The sequence below is a fragment of the Pteronotus mesoamericanus genome, unplaced genomic scaffold (assembly GCF_021234165.1).
Source record: "Pteronotus mesoamericanus isolate MK-2021 breed Mesoamerican mustached bat unplaced genomic scaffold, CSHL_Meso_final contig_20, whole genome shotgun sequence".
In the NCBI taxonomy this organism is placed as follows: domain Eukaryota; kingdom Metazoa; phylum Chordata; class Mammalia; order Chiroptera; family Mormoopidae; genus Pteronotus; species Pteronotus mesoamericanus.
The window spans coordinates 14,734,048-14,759,349 of NW_026555085.1; the positions used below are offsets into that span (position 1 = coordinate 14,734,048).

A 25,302-nucleotide genomic window follows, 5' to 3' on the forward strand; every position below is an offset into this window, starting at 1 on the left:
CTTGAAAAACCGTCCGTAAGGCATACATTATTAAATTGAATCAGAATTTAAGGGACTTGTTCTGGGGCAAATCTAGGAACCCATTTGACTGTACTGTCTCAATTATTATTTTTGATGTGACTCTCAAGAAATCTATTAATCTCTAAATCCATGAAAGTAATGTAAATTAAATGAAATGCTGATCAAGCAACATTACCCCTGACTATCTCAAAGGATGTCTGCAGCAGGAAGGCATCATATTTTTCCCAGAGAGACCTTGACCTTAAGTGGCCAACTTAGAAATGGGGCAACCAAGCACGGCAGACTAGAATGAGACCAATGTTTCTGAATCCAAAGTTCACCGCTCTTTCCCCAACCAAAACAGTCACCATTCCAGCTCTCTATTGTAATTAGTAATAATGCTGTGGTTAATGGAGTAATAATAACAAATATAATGTTGGTTATAAACTCTCTACCCTGTGCCAAGGAGAGCAGTGATTCATGATAAATCAATGAGAAACCCATTGATGTGGTCACAATAAATCCATGCATAATTAAGAGGAACCCTCTCTAAATAAAAACTACAAAGGAAATAAAAACAGGCTTGGAAAAGAAAAAGAAGCCTAAATAGTGTGGTACTCATCATTAAAAAAAAAAACAACAAACCTTGTAAGCTCCCTAACTGCACCTTAGGAAAACAGTATATTCTAAGTTTTGTTTAGAAGTACAGTGGAATATTCCAAAAAGGAGAGTTTGACCCTCTGGACAGTTAACAGAGAAAATTAAAGTTGTTTTCTGACCTTAGAGGTTGGTAGGTGTCACAGGTACTGTATCTTTGAAGGATTACTCGAGTCTTGGCTTTTCATTCACTCTGACTCTCTCCGTCTTTAAACTGATACATTTAGACCATTGACATTCAAAGTGAGTGTTGATAGAATGGGAATAATATCTACCATATTCAGTACTGTTTTCTCTTTATTGCCCATGTTCTTTATCCTACTTTTTCTTTCACTCTTTTTCTTCCTTTTGTGGTTTTAACTGAGTGTTTTATATGATTCCATTTTCTCTCCTTCCTTAGCATATCAGTTATGTTTCTTTTTAGACCTTTTTTTAGTGGTTGCCCTAGAGTTTGCAATATATATTTACAACTACTCCAAGCCTATTTTCAGTAACACTATACCACATCATGGGTAGTGTGAGTACCATATAAACATCTATGTGTAGGTTTTGTGTGGATAGAAGTTTTCAACTCCTTTGGGTAAACACCATAGAGTTCACTCACTGGACCACATGGTAAAAGTATGTTTAGTTTTGTAAGAAACAGTCTCCCAAAGTGGCTGTACCATTCTGCATTCCCATCAGCAATTAATGAGCTTTCCCATTGCTCTGCATAATCTATGTCTTTATTTAAAGTGGGTTTCTTGTAGATGACATACAGTTGGGCGTTGTTTTGTGATGTGGTGAAGAAGAAACATTCAAGCTGAAATCTAACAATCTGTGACTTAATTAGTACACTCAGGCTATTGACATTCAAAGTGACTATTGATATAGTTGGTGAATATCCCTTTGTAGGGTTAGTCAAACCTCAGGTAACCTCTCTAATCCAGCAAGTGATCAAAGCATTTAAATTGTGACATGCATCTCAAAGTGCACCCCACACTGATAAAATAGCAGTTGCTCGATAAAATTGTGTTTGTTAATTTTGTTTATCAGAAAACATCTCTTCTAAACCTCAGATATATGGCATAGTGATTAAACACTCATAGAATTATTGACATTGTGTTGGAAATCGTATTTGGCTGTGAATTGAGGACCTGTCATCTAATTTTGATATTCTTGAGCAGATCACTTCACTTCTATGCGTCTTAGTTTCCTCATGTGTAAAATGAGTTAGTTGGGCTAGATATTCTCTAAAGTACATCACAAAGCTTTGAACATCTGTGAATCTAAAATAAGGCCTGAAAGGGTAAGTTTTATCATAGAAAGCTTCAGTAGTCAGCACATCAGAAAACCAAATATTTATTCTGAATAAATTCTCATTTGTAATGAGAATAAAGGCTATTATAGTATTTGATTTATGAACTAAATTAATAGGAACAACTACTGTAGATGTCAAGAAAAGCTAATCTTGGACTTCAGTTGATCCTGAAGGGAAACAACCTAAGGTCATGTGAATTAATGCCAAAGAACTATACATTTAAACCTTGACCACAACTGAACTTCTGTTCAATGTGAAGCCTTATATATGTGCATGTGTGTGTCAGAGTCTGCAGACAGATTTAAGAACCCCAGCTTTAGTTTAAAATCAGGAACTTTATTTTATTGACATTTTACATGCCCTTGTGTGGTTTTATGTAACTTACCTCTTACACCGGTTTTACCTGGGAAGGGTTATAATGAAGTGTAATTTAACTGGAGAAATGAGAATCTTACAAGCTATAGGTTACTCAAACAAAAAAACTGGTGAATCTGTTAATAATAGAATAACTGGGATCAGAGGACCAGATTTTCTATGTTAAATAAGTTAGATATATTTTGAGAAAATATGATTAGAATGACAACAAAGATTCTTTTAGTGAAACATTGCTATCACAGTATTTTATGATCATATGATAAAAATCTTTATTAATACAAATTATTACCAACATTAGATTTCCTCATTTATCTGAGACTGTTCTGGCCACTGGAGATATAGCAAGGAGGAGACAGAAAGGCTCAGGGAGCTGCTTCTGCTGGCACGTGGTGTAGTGATGAGACACAGCCTCTGCAGCCAGACTCCTGCATTTCAATCTAGGCTTCGTCCCTTGCTAGCTTTGTGAGCTTGGGTATATTACTTAGCTTGTCTGTACCACAATTTCTTCACCTGTAAAATGGGCTAATAATAATACCGCCAACCTGTTATGAAGACTAAAGGATGGTTAATATACATAAAGCCCTTAGACTAATGCTTGGTACTCAATCAATGTTAGCTGTTACTGGGGAAGGGTAAGCATTTGAAAATAAGAAAGTATCATCCTGGGATATGTACTGTGAAAAAGGTAAAATAGTGTGATGTGATGAGGAAGAAACATTTAAGCGGAGATCTAAATAGCAAGGAGTTAGCCCTGTGAAGACCATTCAGGCAGTGGGCAAGGCCAGAGCAAGGGCCCTGCGGTGGGAAGAAGGGTGCTGGGTGGCTGGGGTGCGTAGAAGATGAGCTCAGGCCATAGAGATCACCCGCTCCACGTCACTCAGGGCCTCTGCTGGTCAGGATTAGGTGTTTGGATTTGCTGGTACTTACAGTAATAAGCCATGGGCAGATTTGAGGCAGGGTCACAATATCAATGGATTTCTATTTTAAAAAGATTGCTCTGGCTGTTCAGGGGAGAATTGTGCAAGAGGATGAGGGAGGAGGCAGGAATGTGACCAGGAAGCTGTGGCAGCCACCCAGGTGAGACGCCGGTGCCTCGTGCCTGCCAGTGAGTGGTGGGGATGGAGACTCCGGGTTGGGGAGGGTATTTTGCCTGCATCATCCAAATGTTTTAGTAATGCTTCTCTCAATAGTTAGTTTACTTTAAAAGGAATAATAGTGAACCTTAAAAATTTTTACTTCATGTTTAGACATTGTTCATATACCCCACAATGAAGTGGTAATTCAGGAATTGCTTGACTTATTAAATGAATATAGAACCACCAGTCTGGAAAATTCAGGCCAGAAATCCATTATGAGAGCTGAAATGTTTGTGTTGGTTGTTTTCATTGACACATTAATCTGATTATTTCCAGTAGCTCCCCTTTCTTGGCATCGTACAAACCCAGATTTCAGTGCGGTGAAGTGCAATGATGAGATTAATTTGAGCGGTTACCCAGCATTGTATGTTCCTGTCATTCTCTTAAAATGTAGGTAGTTTGTTTTTATATCTTTGATAGTCTTCGTACACACCAATTCATTTCACTGCTTTTAGGATGGAAAGAAATGAAAATCACTAGATTGGTGTGACCTAGCTGGCTATGCAGGTGCTCGTTAGATGATCACACTGAGAAGTATGTGGCAATAACCTTGAAGTGAGCAGGCTCCTCAGCCAGGGGCTGGTGCTTAGTTACAACAGGCCTGGAAGCTAACATCCTGCGTTTGAGAAGAGTAAAGCCAGGTGAGATACCAGCCCTTATCCTCCTTGCATGGAGTCAACACCCAGGACAGCTTCTTCCCACAGGGCTGAGAAACAGAAATATCTTAAATTGGAAAGAACTTCAGTGGATAAGGGATGAGGAACATGTTCTGAGCAGAATCTTATAAATACAAACTAAGGTTAAAGGAGGAACCTTTAAACAGCTGAGACTACTAGTATAACTGTTGTAGTCAGCTATCCTTCCTTCCTTAGATCCTTAAAAAGCTGCACCTTAAAAAGAGATTTTTTCCCCCTCCCCCAGACCTTCAATTCATGGCTCTAGAAATGAGCTTTAAGATCTTATGGAACTATGAGCAGTTCTTATATTTCCTGTTTAAAAAATATCTGAAGTCTTGTTCTCCATGGACACATGCTTCCTCTTTTTTCTGGGATCCCCAGGTGCAGAAATTTATGTGCTGAAAACAGTTACAAACATTTGTTTGTTTTAAATCAGGGTCTGGGAAGCACGTTCCTGAGTAATAATCTATTTACTTTATTTGACGGATTTATTTTGAGTTTGGAAGTCCAAAGGACTCACAATAAGATACCATTCAAAGGTATCAGCATCTCATAGGATGGGGAATCTAGAATAATTCCAAGGGCTCTGAAAACTTTGCAGATTGGAGCTCTGGACAATAGGTTGGCTGTTTTTTTGGCTGTCAAACCTAGTTTTAACCTTTCTCTCTGGTCTTGTCATTTAGAACAAAATAGTGAGGAGAACAGAAATCACAAGCTTCAGTGTAAGGAGGATGCAAACTAGAGGGAGAAACAACAGATGACAATACACTGTAAAAAAGAAAAAAATCACTTTTGAAAGAAAAAAAATTAAAGGTAGTGTCCTCTACTGGAAAAAGGGGTATTTTCTCCCCAAGAACCAAGAGGTCCGACTCCTGACTGTACCAGATTTGTATAATTTATTTTCCTCCTCTTCACATGAAGGCGTGGTCTAAATATTCATGGTCCCCTCCAGTCTTAAGGCTTTGGTACCGTTCTTTTTCATAACACTGCAGCATGATACTGAAAACCATCACAAAAGTGAGGAAGGGAATAGATGACTAGGCCTATATTTAAGGACCTTAGAACCAGAAAGCTGGAGAGGTGGTTACATTTCAGCCCGTTTACAGACGTTCCAAACTACTATTTGAGGTGTTGGCTCGGGGCTTGCAAAGCAGCTTCACACCAGGGGTCCCTGCAGGTGACTGAGTTGCATCTCCCCGCTCCAGGCTTCCTGGTGCTTAAAAGAAAACACTATTTCACCAAGGTGAATCCCACCCTACCAACATTTTAATAAAAAGGTAAAATTTCAAACTGCAAATTACAGAACTTCTAAAAGTTTTTAAAAATCAAACAAGCCAGTACCACTTTTAGGTTAGGGAGAAGGCAAATTGGAGTCATTCATGTTGAGGTAAAGCTCGCTAGTTCATGAAAAATAGGCACATGGAAGTAAGCTCTGACAAGTGTAACGAACAGGTTAGCGCTGAGGGAAACAGGAGGAGGTAAGAGATGCGCACAGCTCCGGTCTGTGAGTGAGGACTGCGGGCTCCCCACAGTCTCACACAGGATAGAAGGAGGCATGTGGCCCAGGGCAGTGAGAGGACGGGTGAATGCCCACGGCAGGTCAGACTGCTGTCTCAGGGGACGCTGTCCCGCAGGCCGGGTGAGCCGGGAGAGGTGGAGACTCTGGCAGGTACCACAGAACATGTGAAGAAAACCTGAAGACCCCACTAGGAAGGAGGAGCCATCCTTGGTGGGGCGGTGCACCTTCGACTCCTCTACTGCTGTAATTCAGGAACGTCAGAGAGCGAGGAAGTTGAAAAGACCCAGGACACTCAGGTCATCTGTAGTAGTAGCTTTTCTTATGGCGGAAATCACTTAAAGCTTCCTGATAAAGAACATCATGTTAGAACCTAAGACAAACTAGGTGCAGAGGAAAATAGGAAGAATTATAGCAACTAAGTCCCAAGAAGGTAGTAAAAATAAGCATAGCAAAACTTGGTATTAGTAATTATATATTTAATTATATAATTATATTTAGATAGTGTTTTAAATATGACTGAAGGTCCTCGCGCAGACATTATATCAAGTAAGCATTACAGCTGCTCATTGGAATAGAGCATTATGACAGCCCCTAGTGTATCAGTAGGGAATTCGGGCTTAGAGACATTCAGAAACGTGTTCCAGGTCACATAGTGAAAGCGTGGGAGAGTAAAGTCTCAGCCCCAAGTCCTTCAGCTCCAATATGATTTGTCATAGAATCTCCATGTCAGAACCAGACTTTCCTACAAAAGCTCATGGGTGTCATCCTCAGAGGGACTTTATCACACAGATCTTTTCGGGCTTTACTCGGGGTACATAACACCAATAATCCTCATTAATTAGCCAATGTTCATGCTTGATGCAGGTCAGAGTTCCCAAAATAAATAAAATTCACTAAATTTCTACCAGAAATAACAATGGATAATCTGCCTCCTAAATTTGTAAATCTAATTTTTATTCTAGAGGGTAAAAATACACATATTAACAAAATCTTAAAACCTCAAATTGTATATTTTTATATACGAGACATGGAAACTTAAGCTACTTAAATTATGCATAAGAATATAGCCTATACTGCAAGAGTTGGAAAAGTCGATATAAAATATTACTAATTTTACCTTAACATATGGTAGTTCAGGTCAGAACAGTATGGTTTGAAGGACCTAGAATAAAGAATAGATCACATCATGTCTCTCATTGAATGTGAGCCTCAAGCTAGTTTTAGCCCCCTTTACTGCTAAATTTAATGATGAAAAACTTCCTTTTTTTAATCCTCACCCAAGGACATCCTTAGTGATTTTAGAGAGAGGGGAAGGCAGGGAGAGAGGGAGGGAGGGAAGAAGAGGGAGAGAGAGAAAGAGAAATATAGACATGAGAGAGAGGCACTGATTTGTTGCCTTTTGTAAAGAGACACATCAATTGGTTGTCTTTCCCAGTGTACCAACCGGGGACCGAACCTGCAACCTAGGCATGTGCCCTGACTGGGAATCAAACCTGAGACTTTTCCATTTGCAGGATGATGCCCAACCAACTGAGCCACACTAGCCAGGGCATGAAAACTTTCTTAAAAAGCTAAACAGTGTTCCCATTTTCTTTTGGTCTCTGTTGCAACTGTTGTTAACAATTCTATTTTTTTAAAAAATTCTGTGGAAAAGATAATTTAAATTTTCTAATTGGCATTTTGTCCTCAGAGAGAAAACCTGGGTATATTTTGCAAAGTGGATATACCTCATTTTCAAAAACTGCAATACTGTTTTTTTTAAGGAATGGGCACTTTCCTTAAGAGGAACAGTATTTCTAGTAGAATTTTTGAAGGTATTTTTAGAAATCTCAAGGTTGTGTGTATGTAGCAAAATCAGAATTTTAGAGCTGGAAACGCTTGGAGATGATTTAGTCAAATTCCATCATTTTACTGATGAGTTATGTGGGTCAGAAGAGTAGAAGGGATTCCACCAAGATCACCCTGCTTTTGTGGGGGCAGCACTGTGACCAGGACCCACAGCCCAGACTGCTAGCCCAGTGCTCTAGAATCATTTTCTCCTGCTATGGTTCTAATAGGCTGCTGGCCTTTTTTTTTTTTTTTTTTTTTTTTGGTTATTGCTGCACATACCATTGTCATCTGAAAAAGAAAAGGCTACCCCCAAATTATCTCCTCCTCCTTCGTTCCTTTCCCCTTTTTACCCTAAAATCAGATCTTTGTCAGGAAACTGAATAGATTTTGCCCTTTATCTGTGACAGCACCGTCTCTCTTGACCAGTCATCAGCAATGTTGGTCCACATCTGCAGTGGAATCAGTGGACAGTATTCTCAAGCTAGGAAAAATGGGGCTTGGGTTCTTGTCTGTGGCAGACAGAGAACTTGCTCTACTGGGTGTTTGTCCCACAGCACATTCAGTCTTTCCGTCCTCTCTTCCCTCCTTCCTTTCTTCTTCTTTCTTTTCTTTTCTTTTTTTTTTTTTGTCATCAAAACAAGTAGCTCTTCTCAGACACCTTAATACACAATTAGGTTTGTCTGTTTACACTTGGGAGACAGAGGGCTTCGTGTCCCAAAGACATATAAGGAGTCTGGGAGCAGCCACAAACAGATGTTGAAAATGTCTATTTGTGGCAAGTTTATTACTATAGCACCAGGAATAAACATTGAGGATACAACCCCTCTAAAGGGGTGGGTGTATGTATTGAGAGGGGAATGGTATCGAGCGGAGTAGAAAGTGAAAGAAGGTCCTTTTTTTTCTTTTTCTTTTTCGATTTGCTCTAGTATTTGTTTATCTCCCTCAACAAGGAAAAATCTCACTATTTGGCTTTGGCTATTTGAAGGCTTTTGCCAAATGCTTAACAATCTGTAGGGTTTGATTTCTTTCAAAAAAAATCACTTTGAGAACAAGGCTCTATGTAACTAAGATGTGTTTGTTTTTGTTTAAATTACTCAGAAAAGAAATCATCTCTTGTCCATTGTTAAGAGAGGTTTCAATCAAAGGAAAATTCTACATATTCTAAAATATACAAACAGTTCTTTGAAATTGATGCCAAATCAAACTCAAAAAGGGACGTTTTTCTTGCAGAAGTTTTGAGTTAATTCTGTGTGCAAGGCTCGAGTGGAAAAACTCTGAGACTGTCAGAGGAACGAGTTACTACAACACGACATTGGGTTTCGGAAGTTACATAAGCAGAATTGTCTCAGGATAGTACGAAGACTCTTGTGCATGGTTTTAGGCTAAATTCTAGCAAGACAGAAAAAGAAATTCTTTTCAAAGTGAGTCATTTTTTCAGTTCAATAAAAGGTAGTAAGTAGATTGGTTTCTGATGTTATTGGATCTAAACCTCTGATGTGAGAAGGCATGCCCGTCAGCACTGTCTTAAAAATTGAATTGAAATGTCCCCTGTTGTTAAAAAAGTAACATCCTTTCTCCTATCTAAGTTTCTCTTAGGGTGAAAAGTAGGAGATGCTAAGGAAACAAATCTAGTGGGGAAAAGGGACACAAATGGGGAAACCTAACAGTTTAATTTCAGTTCTGCCACTAATTGGTCATGTCCTTGCTTCATTATGAGCTGGTACCTGTCATGCCTACCTCACAGCCTTTTTGTGAAGGTAAAACTGGATGTATGTAAAAACAGTGACAACTTAAAAAGCAATATATAAATTTGAGACTTTTTAAATTCAGTGATTATTTTTAAGAGTCTTTGTTGATGGGGAACAGAATAGTTTGCTTGGGACTGAAAAAGCCAGAAAAAGGTTTTACTCTTATTATAAGGGAATAAACCAGAGAAGAGGTTAGAATTAGAGAAGCGCGCCAAAGCTGGTGATCAGAGCAGAGCTGTGGATCTGGAAGTAAACTGAGTCCTTTAGGCCCAGGTAAATGCAGGCATAGTAGGTCAGGAAAAGCAGTTAGCTAAAGATGGACAGGAAGAAATCAGAGACAAAGTTAGGTCAAACCCAATATACTCATCCCTTTTTCCTCATACAATCACTTAAATGCTTTCTGTATGTCACTCTGAGAGAGGCGGCAATTCATTTAAAGATAAGTAGGACAGAGTTCCTGTTCTCAAGGATATTGTAGACTAGTAAAAGTGATAAGGCAATTGTAGCTTCTCTGGATGTGGGTTTCTATGAGATACAACTGAAGAACTAAGTGAAGAGGAAGGAGAGGTTACTATGGGCTAAAGCAAGAACATGAAAAGACTGTCTACAGCAGAGTGAGGTAGATTTTTAAAGGCTGCTTAGAATTTCAAGGGACTGCCATAGGGTGGGGTGGGGACACTAAGGGCTAAGGGAAGAATACAAACCACCAAGGCACGAAGGTGGGAAATGGAGGGTAGCACAGGAAATGGAAAAGGGTCCAGTTTGACTGGACTGTAGAGTTCAAGAAGGAGTAGAGTGAGAGGCAAGACTGGAAAGGTAAGTTGGGACAAGATTGTTGTTCCAGCAAAAGTTTGTTGAGCGCCCAATACGAGATCTAGAAATGTGCACATACCTGAAAAGGACGTGACATGAAGTCACAGAACAGGTAGGCAGTCATGAACAAGGAAATTTTGAGGAACTAGAAAGTTGTACAAGAGAAGGATTCAGGAACCCTGATAAGCCATCTGGGCAGAAGATACATCACATAAACAAAAGTGGATCATGATCCTAAGGCAACCTTCTGTCAAAACCAGGAAGCCTCTTATATTTTTCTCTTGGGACAGGGGCCAATCTCAGGGCCTAAGCAGCCCAGGCCTGCACTGGGGATCAGGTAAGTAGATATACCTGATTGTATAAGGAGAGATGGCAAAGATAAGGATAGGTGCTGGCAGGATACAGGAGGAAGCTGAAGCCTGTGGCTTTGATCCTACCTCAATATGGGTTGTGTTAGGACTGGGATAGCCATACCTCTTTGAGCTGACTTAGAGAGAGGCAATGGCATTTTGGTGACCTGGTTCAAGTTCTGGGTCTTGGGGCATCGGGTTGTTTGAGTCACACGCTTTAAGGTCCAGGATGGCCTCAGGGCTATTGGACTGCACCAGGGCACTGAAACTTTAAGGGGAAACTGTTGGGTTGGCCAAAGAGTCCGTTACTTTTTTTTTTTTTTCTGTATGACAACTTTAGTAGTGATAGTTGTCTTTAGCTTTATTCCAAACAGTTTTGTTAGACTGTATTGTGACAGCTGTCATAGCAGTGTTCATTTTTTAAAAAACTTACCAAAATTGCTGAATTTTTGTGCAGCCATTTTAATATTAAAGATGGAAGACATGCAATATTTTTGGTGTATTATGCTTTATTATTTCCAGAAAGGTATCAATGCAACTGAAACTCAAAAAAAGATTTATGCAGTGTATGGAGAAGGTGCTGTGACTGATTGAATGTGTCAAAAATGGTTTGCGAAGTTTCTTGGCACTATTGCCATTTTGGCCAAAGAATTCTTTGCTGTGGGGCTGTCTTATGCGTTGGAAGCTGTTTAGCAGCAGCCCTGGCCCCCGCCCACTAGACGCCAATGGCAGGAGATAACTGACATACTCAAAATATCCAAATCAATAAAGTCCCTTAGGGTTTCTTGGGGAATTGATGAAAATGGAAAATGTGTCTTTTATTTTATGGAAAAAGCCCCCAGATATTTGCCCAATCTAATATATTTGAAAACCTGTCCCCAGAGCTTGTCAGGTTTTCTGTGATGGAGACTTGGGGGGCAGGGGCTGCCTGGAGCCAACTCTTCCCTTTTCCTGGGCTCTCAGGATCAGTGCTCGACTCAGTTGCAGGGATAGTGTGGGATAGGGTTGGTGCTATATTTGAAGGAGCAGATCTATTCCTGCTTTAAGGAGTGGCAAATTGAAGCTCCATCTGAAAACACAAGTGTGCGCATTCAGAGGGTGGTGGAATGTGGTCTCGTCTACAGTGATTATTTGCTCTTTTCCCACTGCAACAGGCATATTCTTTTATAGAAGAGTTGGGGCCTGGGGCTGGGTGTGTGAAGTTCATCAGGAATTTCAGGATTCTGGTTCTCCTGTCTTGTAGCTTGGACTCAATCTTTTCGGCTTCCTTCTTCTTTGGCTCTATTACTTCAAAAAGAACCAGTAGTAACAAGGAACGCCCTTTGGAGATGGAGATGTGCTTTTGCCCAGGTCACTTACAAGGTTTGTTTGAGATCACTCAAACGTCAGTGGTAGACAGAACTAGAATTCCGGGGCTGAGTCCAGCATGGCAGATAGGTGGCACACATCGGTCCCCCCATTCCACCTCCCATCCCTATCTCCATCCCTTGGGCTGGCCTTGAAAATTGATCGGAACCCTTTCATCCTTGCCCTCCAGGTAAGCGTGGCCAGTCTGTTGGAATTTGCATTTAAATGGCACTGGATCTGACATCCTGGAGGAAACTGGTGGTTCAGCCCTCTAGGTCTGGGACCCATCAGAGTCACCACTTACTTGTCTGTAACCTTGAGGAAATCACTTCACGTCTTTGAGCCTGTTTGTCAGCTATAACGTTAATGACATTGTTTACCTCACAAGGCTGTGGTGAGGATTTAAGGAGTGGCAAACATTTTTTTATAAGCTGTAACGTGTGTTTCAATAAAGGTCCACTGCAGATCGAAGCCACTGCAGATCGAAGCCACGGCAGATCGAAGCCACGGCATCTCAGCCGCTCGGTTAGCCGCTTTCCTCTTAGTGAAACTGGTAACACGGGCGGGACACTGTGGACATGAAAGCACTTACAGGAGTCCTGTGGTTGGAGCAAAGCAAAGACTGGTCTGTTAAGCAATAGCCACGGCTGGTTCCCAGCCCATCATCAAGCAGCCTTTAGTCAGAGCGTTCCTAAACAATGGGTTTAGGCTTGCTCCCAAGCTTGAGAGAAACACTGCTCAGATTTTTCCACTGAAGCACCCCAAAGGGCAGAGGGAAGCCCACAGCCCCTCCGCAGCCCCTGCTCTCCCACTTTGTTGACATAACCCCAAAGAGCCCCAGCTCCCACAAGGTGAGCATTTTCAAGTCTAAAGTGTTATCTTAAAATTCTTGGGAATTTTACCCCATTATAAGCCAGTTTTTTGTTTTTAATATAAAAACAGTATTTTGACTTAGTAATATCAGTTAAATGTCACTCTTTAAAAACCCTTCCCCATTTACCCTCTTTCTGTATTCCATGCCCTCCCTTCACCTAAGTTTCGGAGGCTAATATTAATATATATATAACATCTCAACCAGTTCATAAATTTCTGCTTTTAATATAATCTGAGTTACCACGAGCACAGGCCACAGGAAAATACCAGGCTGTCTCCTCGGCATTCGAGCTTTTTTGAAAGATTTACTTAGGAACAATTTATCATTTAGTTGCAATTTTAAAAATAATCTTAATTGGCCACATATGTTATCAAATAAGAGCTAGCCTCCGCCTCCCTCTGCATAGCCCCACCCCGCCCTCCCCGCAACGGCAACGTGCGCACGCGCACCGCATTCTGCCAGGATGTCAGCAAATTCATCCACTCCGGGTAGATACCATCACAGGATAGCCTTCTCTTGATTGAAGATAAGATTACCGGTATTAAATCTGCTGTTTTTAGGAGAGATGGGCTGTTCCTTTTAAACCTCTTTCCCTCTTTTTCCTAGTTCCCTCTCTCCCTCAATTGTGGCTCCATGTTTTGGTAGCCATAAGTCATTAGTGGTTTTTAATTTCTCTGAAACTGAAATAAGGTCTGAAAGGGTGGATTTGTCCCTTTTTTCCTCCTTTTTTCCTTTTTTTTTTTCCCCTAGCTAATCGGAGGAACGCAACCACATCTGAAGCCACTTGGCTCATTATGAATTTCATGGAAACTGATTCTCTGAAAGTGTTTCCATATGTGTGTTCCCAATATATCCCATCCTCTCTAAATGGGAGCACAGACGTGTGCATGGCTGGAAATGGCTTCAGGATGTGACAGAGCAGTCATATGACCGCCACGGCACTGTGGGTGGCCTCTTCTGAAAGACACGGTGTCCTGGGTGCTGGCCTCCTTCCTGCAGCGGATCTGGTTTCAAAGACTATCCACCCTTCCTAGCCTTTAAAAAGTTCTTAATCAAGGCCTAGCAAGATCTCTCTCATTTTTCCTCCGTTTCTCCCCCCACCCCCAACCCCTTGCTTGGTTCCTGACTTCTCTCTTACTCTCCCTCCCTACATGCCTTACACATACACTCGCACCTCTTCTACCGCCTGCCTCCTTTCCCTTCACAAAGAGGAAATATGTCATTCCAACAATATCCTCAAAATTTGGGTGAGTTTAAGGAATGGTTGAAGTTTCTGAAAATTGCCAGGTTGTTGGGGTTTTTCCCCTCTCTCTTTCCTTCAGCATAGCATACTTTCTTAGCCTTAGGATCAGCTGGTCTCTCAGAATTTGTGAGCATGCAGTGGAAAAGTACAATTCATTACAACACGGAAAATAAATATTTATACTGGATAGTTGAGGCACTTTTCCTCTCTTTTGCAAAACTATGGAGTTTGCTAGTCTGACCTTTATTATCTTAAAAAATTAATTTCAAATTCTCATTTTGTTGATTTCTTCTCCATTAGCAAGACCCATTACATTTCTCTTATATAGGGTACATTTTTCTAGCTGTTATCTAATGAAATTAAAAATAAAACCAATTTAGTGATAGATACCTGACCATTTTAGTGTGGGGAAACAAAATCAGGGAAATTAAGAAAATTGATGTAAAATCCCTTAAAACCTCAATGTAGAAAATACGAAGTAATGGTTTGCATATTGTCTAAGGTTGATTTTGGGTAATGTTTACATAGCATTTCTGCTTCTGTCATGTTGCTTGCTTTGAGACTATGCTAGTGATTTAGTCATTTAGCACATTTTTTGGAAGCACCTGTCTTTTCTTAGCACCATGCTATGGACTAGGTAGGATCTAAAGGGATACAAGGTTCTTATTAACTTGCTTTCCCTTTAGTTGGAAAATGAAAATACTATCTAAAACCAATGACAATTTCTTAAAATGCCCTGAGAGGTAGAACGTACATCATAAATATTCAAGATGTATATGGTACAGAAAAGATGATAAGATCTTGTGTACCTGCGAAGTCCATGTGCAGTGCTGAGCTCTATAAACAGTGCTCACTCACCTTGGTCTGGCAGAGAGAAGAGAGGTGGCTGTGAGTCTGGGGAGAGCATGAACAAAGTTCCAAGGCCGTCGGTCCTGAGTATATGTCCTGCCATAAAGAGGGGGGTTCACACCAAGGAAGAGTAGGACATGACTTTGGTAGAGTAGAACAGAGAACTCGAATACACCAATAGCTTCCTCCTAATTTTTTGCCACTTTACTGCAGAGTTGTTCAGCCATGCCTTGTGAAAGGTGGCTGGCCTGCTGGTTGAGGCTGACACCCTCCGGTTTTAAGGCTCTGCCATCTGTGTGGTCTGCAAGGTAGTATGAAAGAAAATTTCCCCCTTCCGGGTGTGTTTTCACAGAAAAGGAAACCCAAGGCACATCCTCCACCTTTCCCACCGCCAAGCTTGCTCAGAGCGGCAGAGGTAGAGCAGAACACTTGGACCTGCGATAGAACCACATTTTAATCTTGCGATGTCACTTAGATCCACCATGTCTCCAGGCTTCCATTTCTTCATCTACAAAGGTCGTCTGTGTCTTGATGACTCTGACATACGGCTCTATATACTAATCTAGAAATTCAGACAGCATGTGAGCTTTACTCTCTGTCATCTTTACTACCTACTCCAAATGTTAAATGACAGGACTGTAGTGGCAGCAGTTACCCTGGGATCCTGAGGGCAAGTGTGCTAATAACTAACCTGCCTGTAGGCCAAGCATTTCTGGCCCAGCCCCGTTTCTCCTTCTTTTCTTCTCCCATGGCTCCCCAGTGTAGATTTACACACACATACTGGCTCTAAGGTGGCAAAACAGAGGCGTCTATCTGTTCACTACTGGCAACTGCCATTTGTGGGCCCCTGTGAGAAATGTGAGGTCAAGTGATGTACGGATCCTTGGGAAAAATTTTTAACACTCTTTAAAGAGAATTTTACAAAATTTTATAGGTATGGAATGGTACTTGAATTACATTTCAGGTTTGAGATCAACATTGCCTAATGCTTATAATATTTATTTTTTTAGTGTGTCAAAATGTACCAGTTATACGGAGTTCTGCATCTTTACCTTACAGTACTTATTCCATTTATCCCTCCATCCATTCATCTATATTAAAAAAAAGTTAAGCTCTTAGAATATAGAAGGTTCTGAGGATTATGAGAGGAAAATAAGTCATGACCTTTACGATCCAAAGCTTACTTTACTATTGGAGAGAACATGATAAGAAACAGCTAATAATTTGTAAAGTATTGACAAAGAGCGCAAAAGAATGCTATGGAAAGTAAATGTTACTGGAACAGGAGTGAAATTGGAAATTATGTAACACAGCAGTTGTGGAGGGGGCAGCCAATGTTGTAGAAGGGGAAGAAGATTCTGAGAGGAGAGCAGTTCTTCAGAGATCTTGTGTATTATGTGTTCCAACAGAAAGAATGCCGTGAAGGGGTTAATAAAAAGTACTTGGGCTTCATTTGAGATTTGTCAGAGCAATAACTCCTACCATTTAAAAGGCCCCAATGAAGCTTTGAAGTTCACACCTCATTGCTGAGAAGTATGATGGCTTTTCATTATGTACATTCATGCCCTTGCATTAAAAAAGTAAGACAGATGACTCTAAATATGCTAGTGTATGTCCCACCTGGATTTAGGCCTCTTTTCCTTTTCTCTGCCCTGAACTTCTGCCTCAGCTGGGATTTGTAAACTCCACTGCTTACAGGGGAAGAGACATAGGTACAGTGTTTTCTAGCTGACAGGGTGATATGGCAAGTGCCCAGTCTGTTATTTTTTAGAAACTACTATTTCCTTTCATTGCAGAGATCTCCTTGCTCATTTTCAACCAACCATTATTTGTTGAGGGCCTACTAAATGAGAAAATGTATGTTAAAGTACTAGGTAAAGGCCTGGAAACATCAAGTATTGTTATTAAGCACCGAAGGAGAGAGAAACAAGGATTAGACAGATCTCTGCCCTCAACAGCTTACTTTTTAGTTAGGAACTAAGCGTCACCCAAGATCGCGAGCATTAGAAAGCAGTGTGTGTGAGATGCTGAGCGAGGGGATTGCAGGCCGTGAGGATTAAAGGTCAGAGGTTCTCTTTTTATTTTCCCTATCTTGGTTTCAGTTCTTTCCACCACAGTTTCTTGCTCTGAAGACCCAAGAAACCTGGGTGGGTAAAGAGAGGCTAATTTTCTTTTTCCCTGGGTGGGAGGGAAAAGATTTTTTTTTTCTTTTAACACTGATTTTCTTTTTGTTTGTGCTTCATGGGCGTTTTGTTAATACATTCTTCCCCATGTATATGAGGCTGTGAAAAGCGTTTGCTGCTGCTGCTGTATTAACAAGCAAGGTTTTTGCACCTGCGTTTGTGACCTCTCTATTCACTTGCACGCTGTCTGACTATGGCTAGGGGTGCCGATAGCAGGTCTGGAATGAAATGCATCTGTAGGAAACCAGCAGGTCCTAAGAGACTCGAACCCTTGACCTTGGTCTCATTCACATTATGTCGTGAGCAACTGAACTAATTGCTCACTATTTAGTAGGTTAGATCAACAACAAGACCTAAAAGAGTTCTTAATAGTATCCCAAAGACAGTAACTCTCACTGAGGTAACATGTAGGCACCAGAAGAGCCTACTTAAATATTTTTAGGCGAATTTACTTAGGCAAATAGACTTTTAAGGTAGGAAATATATGCCTGTGATTGTGTTAACCAAATTTCTTGAAGGTAACTAAGATTGCAAAGACATCTGTCTAGTTTGTGGCTTAGCCTCTCTTAAGCTGTGTGATTTCGTAGAGTAAGTAGCTCCCCTTCTCTGGACCTCAGCTTTTCTATTTATTAATAGGTTAGATTAGGATTATCTATTCAGTAGATGAGGGGTTTGGATTTTTCCACCAGAGCACCCCAACCAGCAGAGGAAGGTAAGTGGGTGCCCTAGGGGATCTGGAGGCATAGCCCAAAGCTTCACAAGTGCAAAATTTTATTCAAGTCATTTTTCATTTGTCTAAAAATTCACCCAAGTGTTGCATATACTCCATATCCTATCCACATTTGTTGTACAGTGCACCCTGACTCCAGGCTGAGTAAAACCAGCCCATTGGGAAGATACACCATGGTTGTCATGGGCTTCAAGTAACTTCTGGCAGCACTGGGTTTGTTTAATCAGTGGCTTATAGTCAGGAGTTTCAGACTGTCTCTGGGGAGCTTGGAGGCTCCAAGGCACATCCCTGGGGCAGTTATTTAGCTTTGGTTTTACATCTATAAAGTTAGATTGGGGTAATAGTACTTTCTGAACCCTCCAGGTTTTCATCTCTACCCTTTTAATAAATAGATATTACATTTTCTTTACTTTAGTTGTTATAATATCTAGGTCTGTTTTTTAACTTGTAAGTGTAATGTGGCTAGTGACGCAGGAATGAATAACTTAGGACACAACGTCAAAATAACCCAAGGAGGCAGTCTAAAAGAAACCTGAGTTGTACAAAACAGAAATTAGAAGTATTAGATACAACTCTATTCAATAAAAGAAAATTTAATTGTATCATTTACTTCTGCAACAGTTATAAATAAATTGAAGATGAGGAAGGGGTTTATGTTCTTTCTATTTCCCTCCCAGAGGCTGTTACATAAGGCAGCGATTTTTCATCTTTTACATCTCATGGCACACATAAACTAATTACTAAAATTCTGCAGCACACCAAAAAATGTTACATTTTTTTGCCGATCTGACAAAAGAAGGGGTTTAATTTTGATTCATTCACACCAAACGGCTATTGTTGCGTTGGCGATTGCCTTTTTTTTTTTTTAATTTGACAATCTAAAGGAAGAGAGGTCAGTGCCCTGACTAGATAGTCAGGTATTGCATGTTTTAAAAGTTCTTGCCGCACACCGCTCTGCCTGCCATGGCACACCCATTGAAAATTGCAGGCGTAAGTGATCTCCTGTAGTGCATTGTTAGTATTCTTCATACAGAACACACTACAGTATGTTTCAGAAACATTTCTTGTTAACACAAAATTACTAAGCAAATTCCAGAAAATTCTATATTTTGTAAGTTATAAAAATTACTGTATAATTTCTTTAATGTTTGCATTAGCTCTTTTTGCCCGAAAGGAGTTACTCCTCAGGACATTATAGTTTCAAATGACCAAAAATGATTGGTCAAAATTCTGTAAACCTCACGGAATTGTTGCATTATTTTCTATAAACCACAGCCAGAGCTCATTAATTGAAGAATGAATGTCAATTTCCATTAGCCGACATCTATAAACTAAAAAGGTACAGCGGTCCCAGCATGTTATGGATAATAAAAACATTAGCAAAATGTATCAGGTAAAGTAGAGAAGGTGGAGGGATAAATTCAAAACCATAGTGGAGTTACTGGCAGGGCCCCACATAAAGGGTTTTAATGACGCTTCTGCATCAAAATAAGGGAAACCACATGGAATTTTAATTGTGACTACAATATATTTTAAGTACAAATATCCACGAGAAGCATTTTTTACATGGCAGGACTATCTGAGTGAGCTCTTTGCTCCTATAGGGGGCAAACACCGATATTTTAAGTGTGACTTCTTTCTGTTTGAAATTGCTCACATTATTCTGGTTTCTTTCACATGATCTGAGCATTGAACTTAATATGTACAGAAGTGGCCCGCCTCTAACTATTAGCTCTGCCAGCTCAAGTTCACCTAGATGCTCAGCAATGAAAAGACTGGCTGAGGAACATCTGTGGCCTCCATATTGTGCTTATACCCGTAAGGCAATTCATATGCGTGAGGCGGGGAGATGTTAAATCTCATCTGTTCCCATTTGCCATTCTGTCATAATCACTACCTCTAGATTTTTAAACTTGAGCTTGTCAGAGTTTTGTATTTGGGAGGGGTTAGGTAGAGGCCAGTTGAGGATGGAAGAATTTGTAAAAAGCAGAGAGTAACTGCCCAGACTGTGTTAGTTTTGGTTTGTCATCTTGAAAGTGTTTGCTTCTGGTATTTGAAGCTGCTCACTGGCTTTTTACCCTCTATCTCTGGGCCTGTGGATTCCGGGAAAGGACAAACAAGGGGGTGGGAACTTCTCTGCCTCCCCCTCCCCTAAGGCTGTTGCTTCTCCTTCTGTCACGGAATTCACGGTGATAGAACTTAGAGCTGGAAGGGAACTTAGAGCTCATCCCCCTCATTTTACAGATGATGACACTGCCACCTCTGACTTCTGCCTCTGGCCTTCCACTCTCAGTAAGAAGAGCCAGGCAGGTGAGACTTTTAACCATTGCTGGGCTGGGCTGGGCGGGGCTGTCTGATTGCTACTGTGCGATTTGTGAGAACAACTTTTGTTAACTCTTCACTGCTTTTAAATAGTCACTTTTTATTACAAATGCACATCATGGCACTTAGCCCTGGTACTTTATGAAGGTTGCAGGCAGTGTGCATTTTAACAAAAATTAGCAGCTCCCAATCAGCACCTTTACAGAAAAGTATTAGGGTTATTCCTTCAGTAAGTAGAAGTTTTGCAGTATCTAAGAACTAGTGCTAAATAAAAATGGAGCTGAAGAAGTACTTAACCCACCAAGGCCTTCAAGAATTACTAAGTGCTTTCCCTTATAGACAAAAGCTTCGGAAAAGCAAATATATGAAATCCAAAGAATGGGAAGATTTTTGGATGCAACCAAAATCTTAAGAATACTGGTATTACAAAAGGGCTTGTCACAATTTTGTTAATTTTAGAAAATCATGACCCAGTCTTTGGAAACTAGTTTCCACACGAAGTGGTTTATAACTGTGGTTTCATAAGTTAAGCACCAGAAATATCTATCGAGGAAGCATACTGTTGGCTTTAGAAGCTAAAGGACTTCACATTTCAGGGGGAAACCATTTTTGCCTCTATGTTACCTGTTTGGCCTGAAGTGAATTCTATAGAATGTCGTACTACAGGGACCTGGTAAATGGATGGTGAGGTGCCCTTCTCATATCTCCCCTCCACAGAGAGCCTTTCACAAAAGCTACAGTCGGCACCTGGCCTAAATCAGGTCCTGTATCTCCTATCAAGGCTTGAAATGCAGTGATTTCTAGGTACTAAGCCCCTCTTCCCACCCCCCAGTGCTTTTAAAGCTTATTTATTTCCTTCATGACCCTTGGGAGAATTTCTAAGGACTCAATTCTCCCCATATGCCCCCAGATAAGTAATATAAATAAATAATCTTCTTTGTCTTCAGTTTGGTTTGATTTTTTAAAAAATTCTGTTACTAAGATGAGAATAAAACAAGATTTTAAATTATATTAAGAGTTGAAAAGAAATGATTGGAACATGTTAGGGTATCTTTTTAAAGTTCCTTCATTGATAAAGGGGGGCCTGCCAAGAGTAACAATGACAAAACTGATCATTCTGAAATTTCTTTATATTCGGTTGAGAAAATGAAACTTGTCCACCGTAGTAAAAATGTTACTTTCAAATATCTGAGGTGCAAGGAGAAACAAAAAGAGAGAGAAAAAAATCAATGAGGATTCAGTCTTAAACTCTGGTGAGTGAATCTATATGCTAAAAGTGTTGGGTTGGTTTACACGTATGACCTAGCACACATTTGGCTTTTTAAAGCCCTTTGGGGTTCTCTGGGGACGAAGAGCTTAAGGAGTAATGCCGGTAAGACTATGAAGTGGAAACAAAAAATGACTGGGTAGTGACCGGTGCATTTGAAGATCTGTTTGTGGCTTGCTATTCCTTTTTGGGAAGCTAAAGTTTTCTTTTTTCTTGTAAAAATTCTATCATTATTTTAATTGATATTTACAGATTTTTTCCCCCCATCTTCTGTTATAATTTTTAGGTGCTTCAGAACTGGGCCCTTTTTCAGACCCCAGGCAATTCCCAAGCATTTCATCCCTCACTGAGAGCCGCTTCTCCAACCCACGAATGCACTATCCAGCCACCTTTACTTACACCCCGCCAGTCACCTCAGGCATGTCCCTCGGTATGTCCGCCACCACTCACTACCACACCTACCTGCCACCACCCTACCCCGGCTCTTCCCAAAGCCAGAGTGGACCCTTCCAGACCAGCAGCACTCCATATCTCTACTATGGCACTTCGTCAGGATCCTATCAGTTCCCCATGGTGCCGGGGGGAGACCGGTCTCCTTCCAGAATGCTTCCGCCATGCACCACCACCTCGAATGGCAGCACGCTATTAAATCCAAATTTGCCTAACCAGAATGATGGTGTTGACGCTGATGGAAGCCACAGCAGTTCCCCAACTGTTTTGAATTCTAGTGGCAGAATGGATGAATCTGTTTGGCGACCTTATTGAAATTCCTCAGCAGTGGCCCAGCGGTATCTGGGAGCCACGTCCCAAATGTATCAATATATACATATATAGAGAGAGTGCGTATATATGTATATCAATTAGCTATCTACAAAGTGCCTATTTCCTAGAAGATTTTTCACTCACTCATTCAGTCATGCTCTTGCAACTATGAGAGGGTAGATATTGAGAAACAGAAGGCCCGAGAGAGAGAATCATAATCAGGTTTCAGATTGTTTTCTATCTATTTTTCTTTAAATAGAAAAAAAAAATGTACTTTTACAAACAAAGGAAAAGTATTTTTGTTGCTGGTGTTTGGTCTGTTATAAATAACCTATTCATATGCCAATTCAGAAAGGTGGACTCCAGGTTCAGGAGGAAGAAGAGCAAAGCCGCTTCCTCTCTGTGCTCTGAAACCACACGTCCTCACGGTTGCAGCTGTGTGTGGACCGTGCACTCTGCAGACCAGCTTACGAAGCCGGTCGAAGTGCACGTAAAGGGAAAAGAGGTAGAACGGATGCTTCCAATGCAGTGTAACTGTTTCAAACTTGGCTTTCACACCTGCTGCAAGGACTCATTGGAACTGTTTGGTTCAGTTTTTTTCTTACTTTAAGAAAATGACTTCAAAAATACTGATCAGGAAAGGTTTTTTTTTGTTTGTTTGTTTTTTTTTAATATTCCCCCATACCCCTGCCTTTCCCATTTAACCAAAAAGAAATACCATCCCGAAACCCCTCTCTTCCTTTTATGCAAAACTGAAAATGGCAATACCTTATTATAGCCATAATGGTATAGATAGTGTTTGTGTTTGGCTGTGTGTTATTGTTTTCTTTTTTTTTAAATTATGAATATGTGTAAAATCTGAGGTAACTTGCTAAGTGAATGGTCATATAACTTTAAAGATATATTTATAATTATTTAATGACATTTGGACCCTTGAAACATTTCTTAGTGTATCGATATGTTGACTTCGGTCTCTAAAAGTGCTCTTTATGAAATAACAAATTTCTTCAGTGGGCTAGAGCCATACCTGAAATATTGCTAAGCAATTTCAGTTCATCCAGGCACAATGTGATTTTTAAAAATACTTCCATCTCCAAATATTTTAGATGTAGCTTGTTTTTGTGACGTATGAAGGAAATGTTATGTTAGTTCTTTCAGATCTTTGATTGCCTCTAACACAGCTTTGCCTTTTAAAGCAATAATTAGGGATTTAAAAAAACAACTCTTAGCCCTTTATCACTTATGTTGCCCTTAATCAGCATGAAATGCTGGAGTGATGGTGGTTTTCTCATTTTTTTTCAAATAGTGATGACTCTTGTCATATTAAAAAGACAAGCACAAGAGAATCATTGAACTGCAGAAAAATGTTCTGTGGTTTCATAGTTAAAGCAGAACTCTAAATCGCCAGGCTTCATAGTGAAGACAAAGTGAGCCTAAAGCCACCTGTGTGGCCAAAGGACCAGTAATGGTACACAGAGCACAGGAAAGCAAAATTGCACCAGAGATTCTTAATCAACCCGCTTTATCAGACATAGAGCAGGGTAACCCAAATCTACCCAAGGCCTCCTGGGCAGCTCTCCACAGAATTTGCATTTAAAGGAGCATATTTAAGTCTTTGTCTTATGAGGGAGCAGGGTCATCTGAAGTAGCAGGTAGTTCCAGCAGGTAGCTAGCTGATCTGAGAGAACATGCAACCTGTGGGGTCTTACATACAACCTTAGACATTTGTATTTCTCACAGCGGAAGGCAAAGGGAAGGCAAAGCTATGTGGAGTTTGGTGTCTACTACTGTCTATGACTTTGAGCTACAGCCCTCCTATAGGATGCACTTTGACCACTCCTGGCAATCACGTGGCAAATTCTCAAGTTGTGAATCCTTAATCCAAGCCAGGATCATTTAATGACACCACCAGGCAAATTCCTGTCCCGCCCCCACCACAGGCCAGGGGCCCTTTGTTTGAATTCTGTGCCCCTGTTAGTAGAGATTTGCTTCCAGCCCCCAGAGGCCCCTTGCTCTCTCGAGTGATTTTCAAGCCCACCTTTCTAAGCTGCCAGTGTTGCAGGGCAGCTTGCTGGGCTGTTGGACCTGTCTTCTTGCCTGGAAGTCCCCCTTGGAATCCATCGTGACCCCTCCTAATAAGAATTGAGGGGAAACCAAACCAAACCAAAACACTTTGCCTTCTAAAGGTTGTATACCAAGTATGCTTAGATAAAGAAGCCACTTTTCTATTACTTAAGTAAGATGGAAGTAGTAATTGATACTATTTATTGTTTGTGTGTGGTAGCTTGAAGCATGCCACTGTCCATTTATTTGTAAGTGTAAAATGTGTGTGTTTGTTTCAGCAGCACTTAAAGAAGCCAGTGTCTGGTTACACATTTCATTTTTAATTAATTGACATAAAAATGTTACCGCCAGTGCCAGCTGTACCCTATTTAATAAAAAAAAAAGGTACTATATTTGTACATTATTTTCTAATGTTAAAAGGGCTTTTTTAAGTTTACAGTACACATACTAAGTGACCTTAGGGATGCTTTTGTGTTGAAATGTTATTATAGTGGCTGCAGGCAGCAACCCAGAAACACTTAAATTTTTTTTTTCTTGGGAAAAATTCAAGCACTTCATCCTTCTACCCTTGTCCAACCACTCCAGTGGGGTAATTCACATGTTTAGATCAAATTCTGCCTTTTTTTGGCCTGGGGGTTAAATTTTTCCTTTTTTTTTTTTTTTAAACTGAACCCTTAGTTTGCACTGGGTCATGTGTATGATTTGAGATTTCAAGACCAAAGTAAAGTTTAACTTCTGCTCTGGAATGTGCTAGCTATCGCTCCATTCCCTCCAGGTTAAAGAGAAGGGTTCTTTTTGTAGCATCAACATTGCTGGAGTTTACAGTGTGACCAACAGTCACTTTTTTTTTTAAACCTGTTTCAGTTGTCTTAAAATTTTAACCTATGTCAGAGTTCCAGAACAAGTACCACAGCTTTGGCTTTAGATTAGTGAAACGACATCCAGCCTGGAACTGGGAGACTCAACAGATTACCTGTCATTTGCCCTTTAGACTGTCTTTACCCGCCAGAGCCTTTCCAAAGAGAGCAGAGAAATCCACATGGTTAGTTACCACACGTAATTCAGAGGGGAGAAGATTTGCCTGCTGGCTTAAAAAGCTCCCTCCATTCCCAGGAAAGGGACAGACTCAAGAGTCTAGGTTATTAATACATGGAAACACAAAGCATTGGCAAAAACAATAATTATATCTTTGATATCCGGAAGAACAATAATGAATGAAATAAATAAAGGACAACTCTTCCAAACCTTGAATTTGT

At 40.4% G+C, this 25,302-nt stretch overlaps 1 protein-coding gene across 2 annotated transcripts in view; it reads left to right on the forward strand.

The window, feature by feature from the left end:
* Nucleotides 1-22,597, forward strand: part of RUNX2 (RUNX family transcription factor 2) — a 119,670-nt gene extending 97,073 nt beyond the window's left edge. Inside the window, exons 6-7 of one of the 2 annotated variants that reach the window (XM_054569441.1) lie at nt 19,876-19,941; nt 21,507-22,597. In XM_054569441.1, coding sequence (XP_054425416.1) covers nt 19,876-19,941; nt 21,507-21,985 — 545 coding nt within the window. In that variant the 3' untranslated portion in view covers nt 21,986-22,597. The remainder of the gene's footprint in view (nt 1-19,875; nt 19,942-21,506) is intronic. The other variant, XM_054569440.1, reaches the window with a different exon arrangement.
* Nucleotides 22,598-25,302: the final 2,705 nt, after the last annotated feature.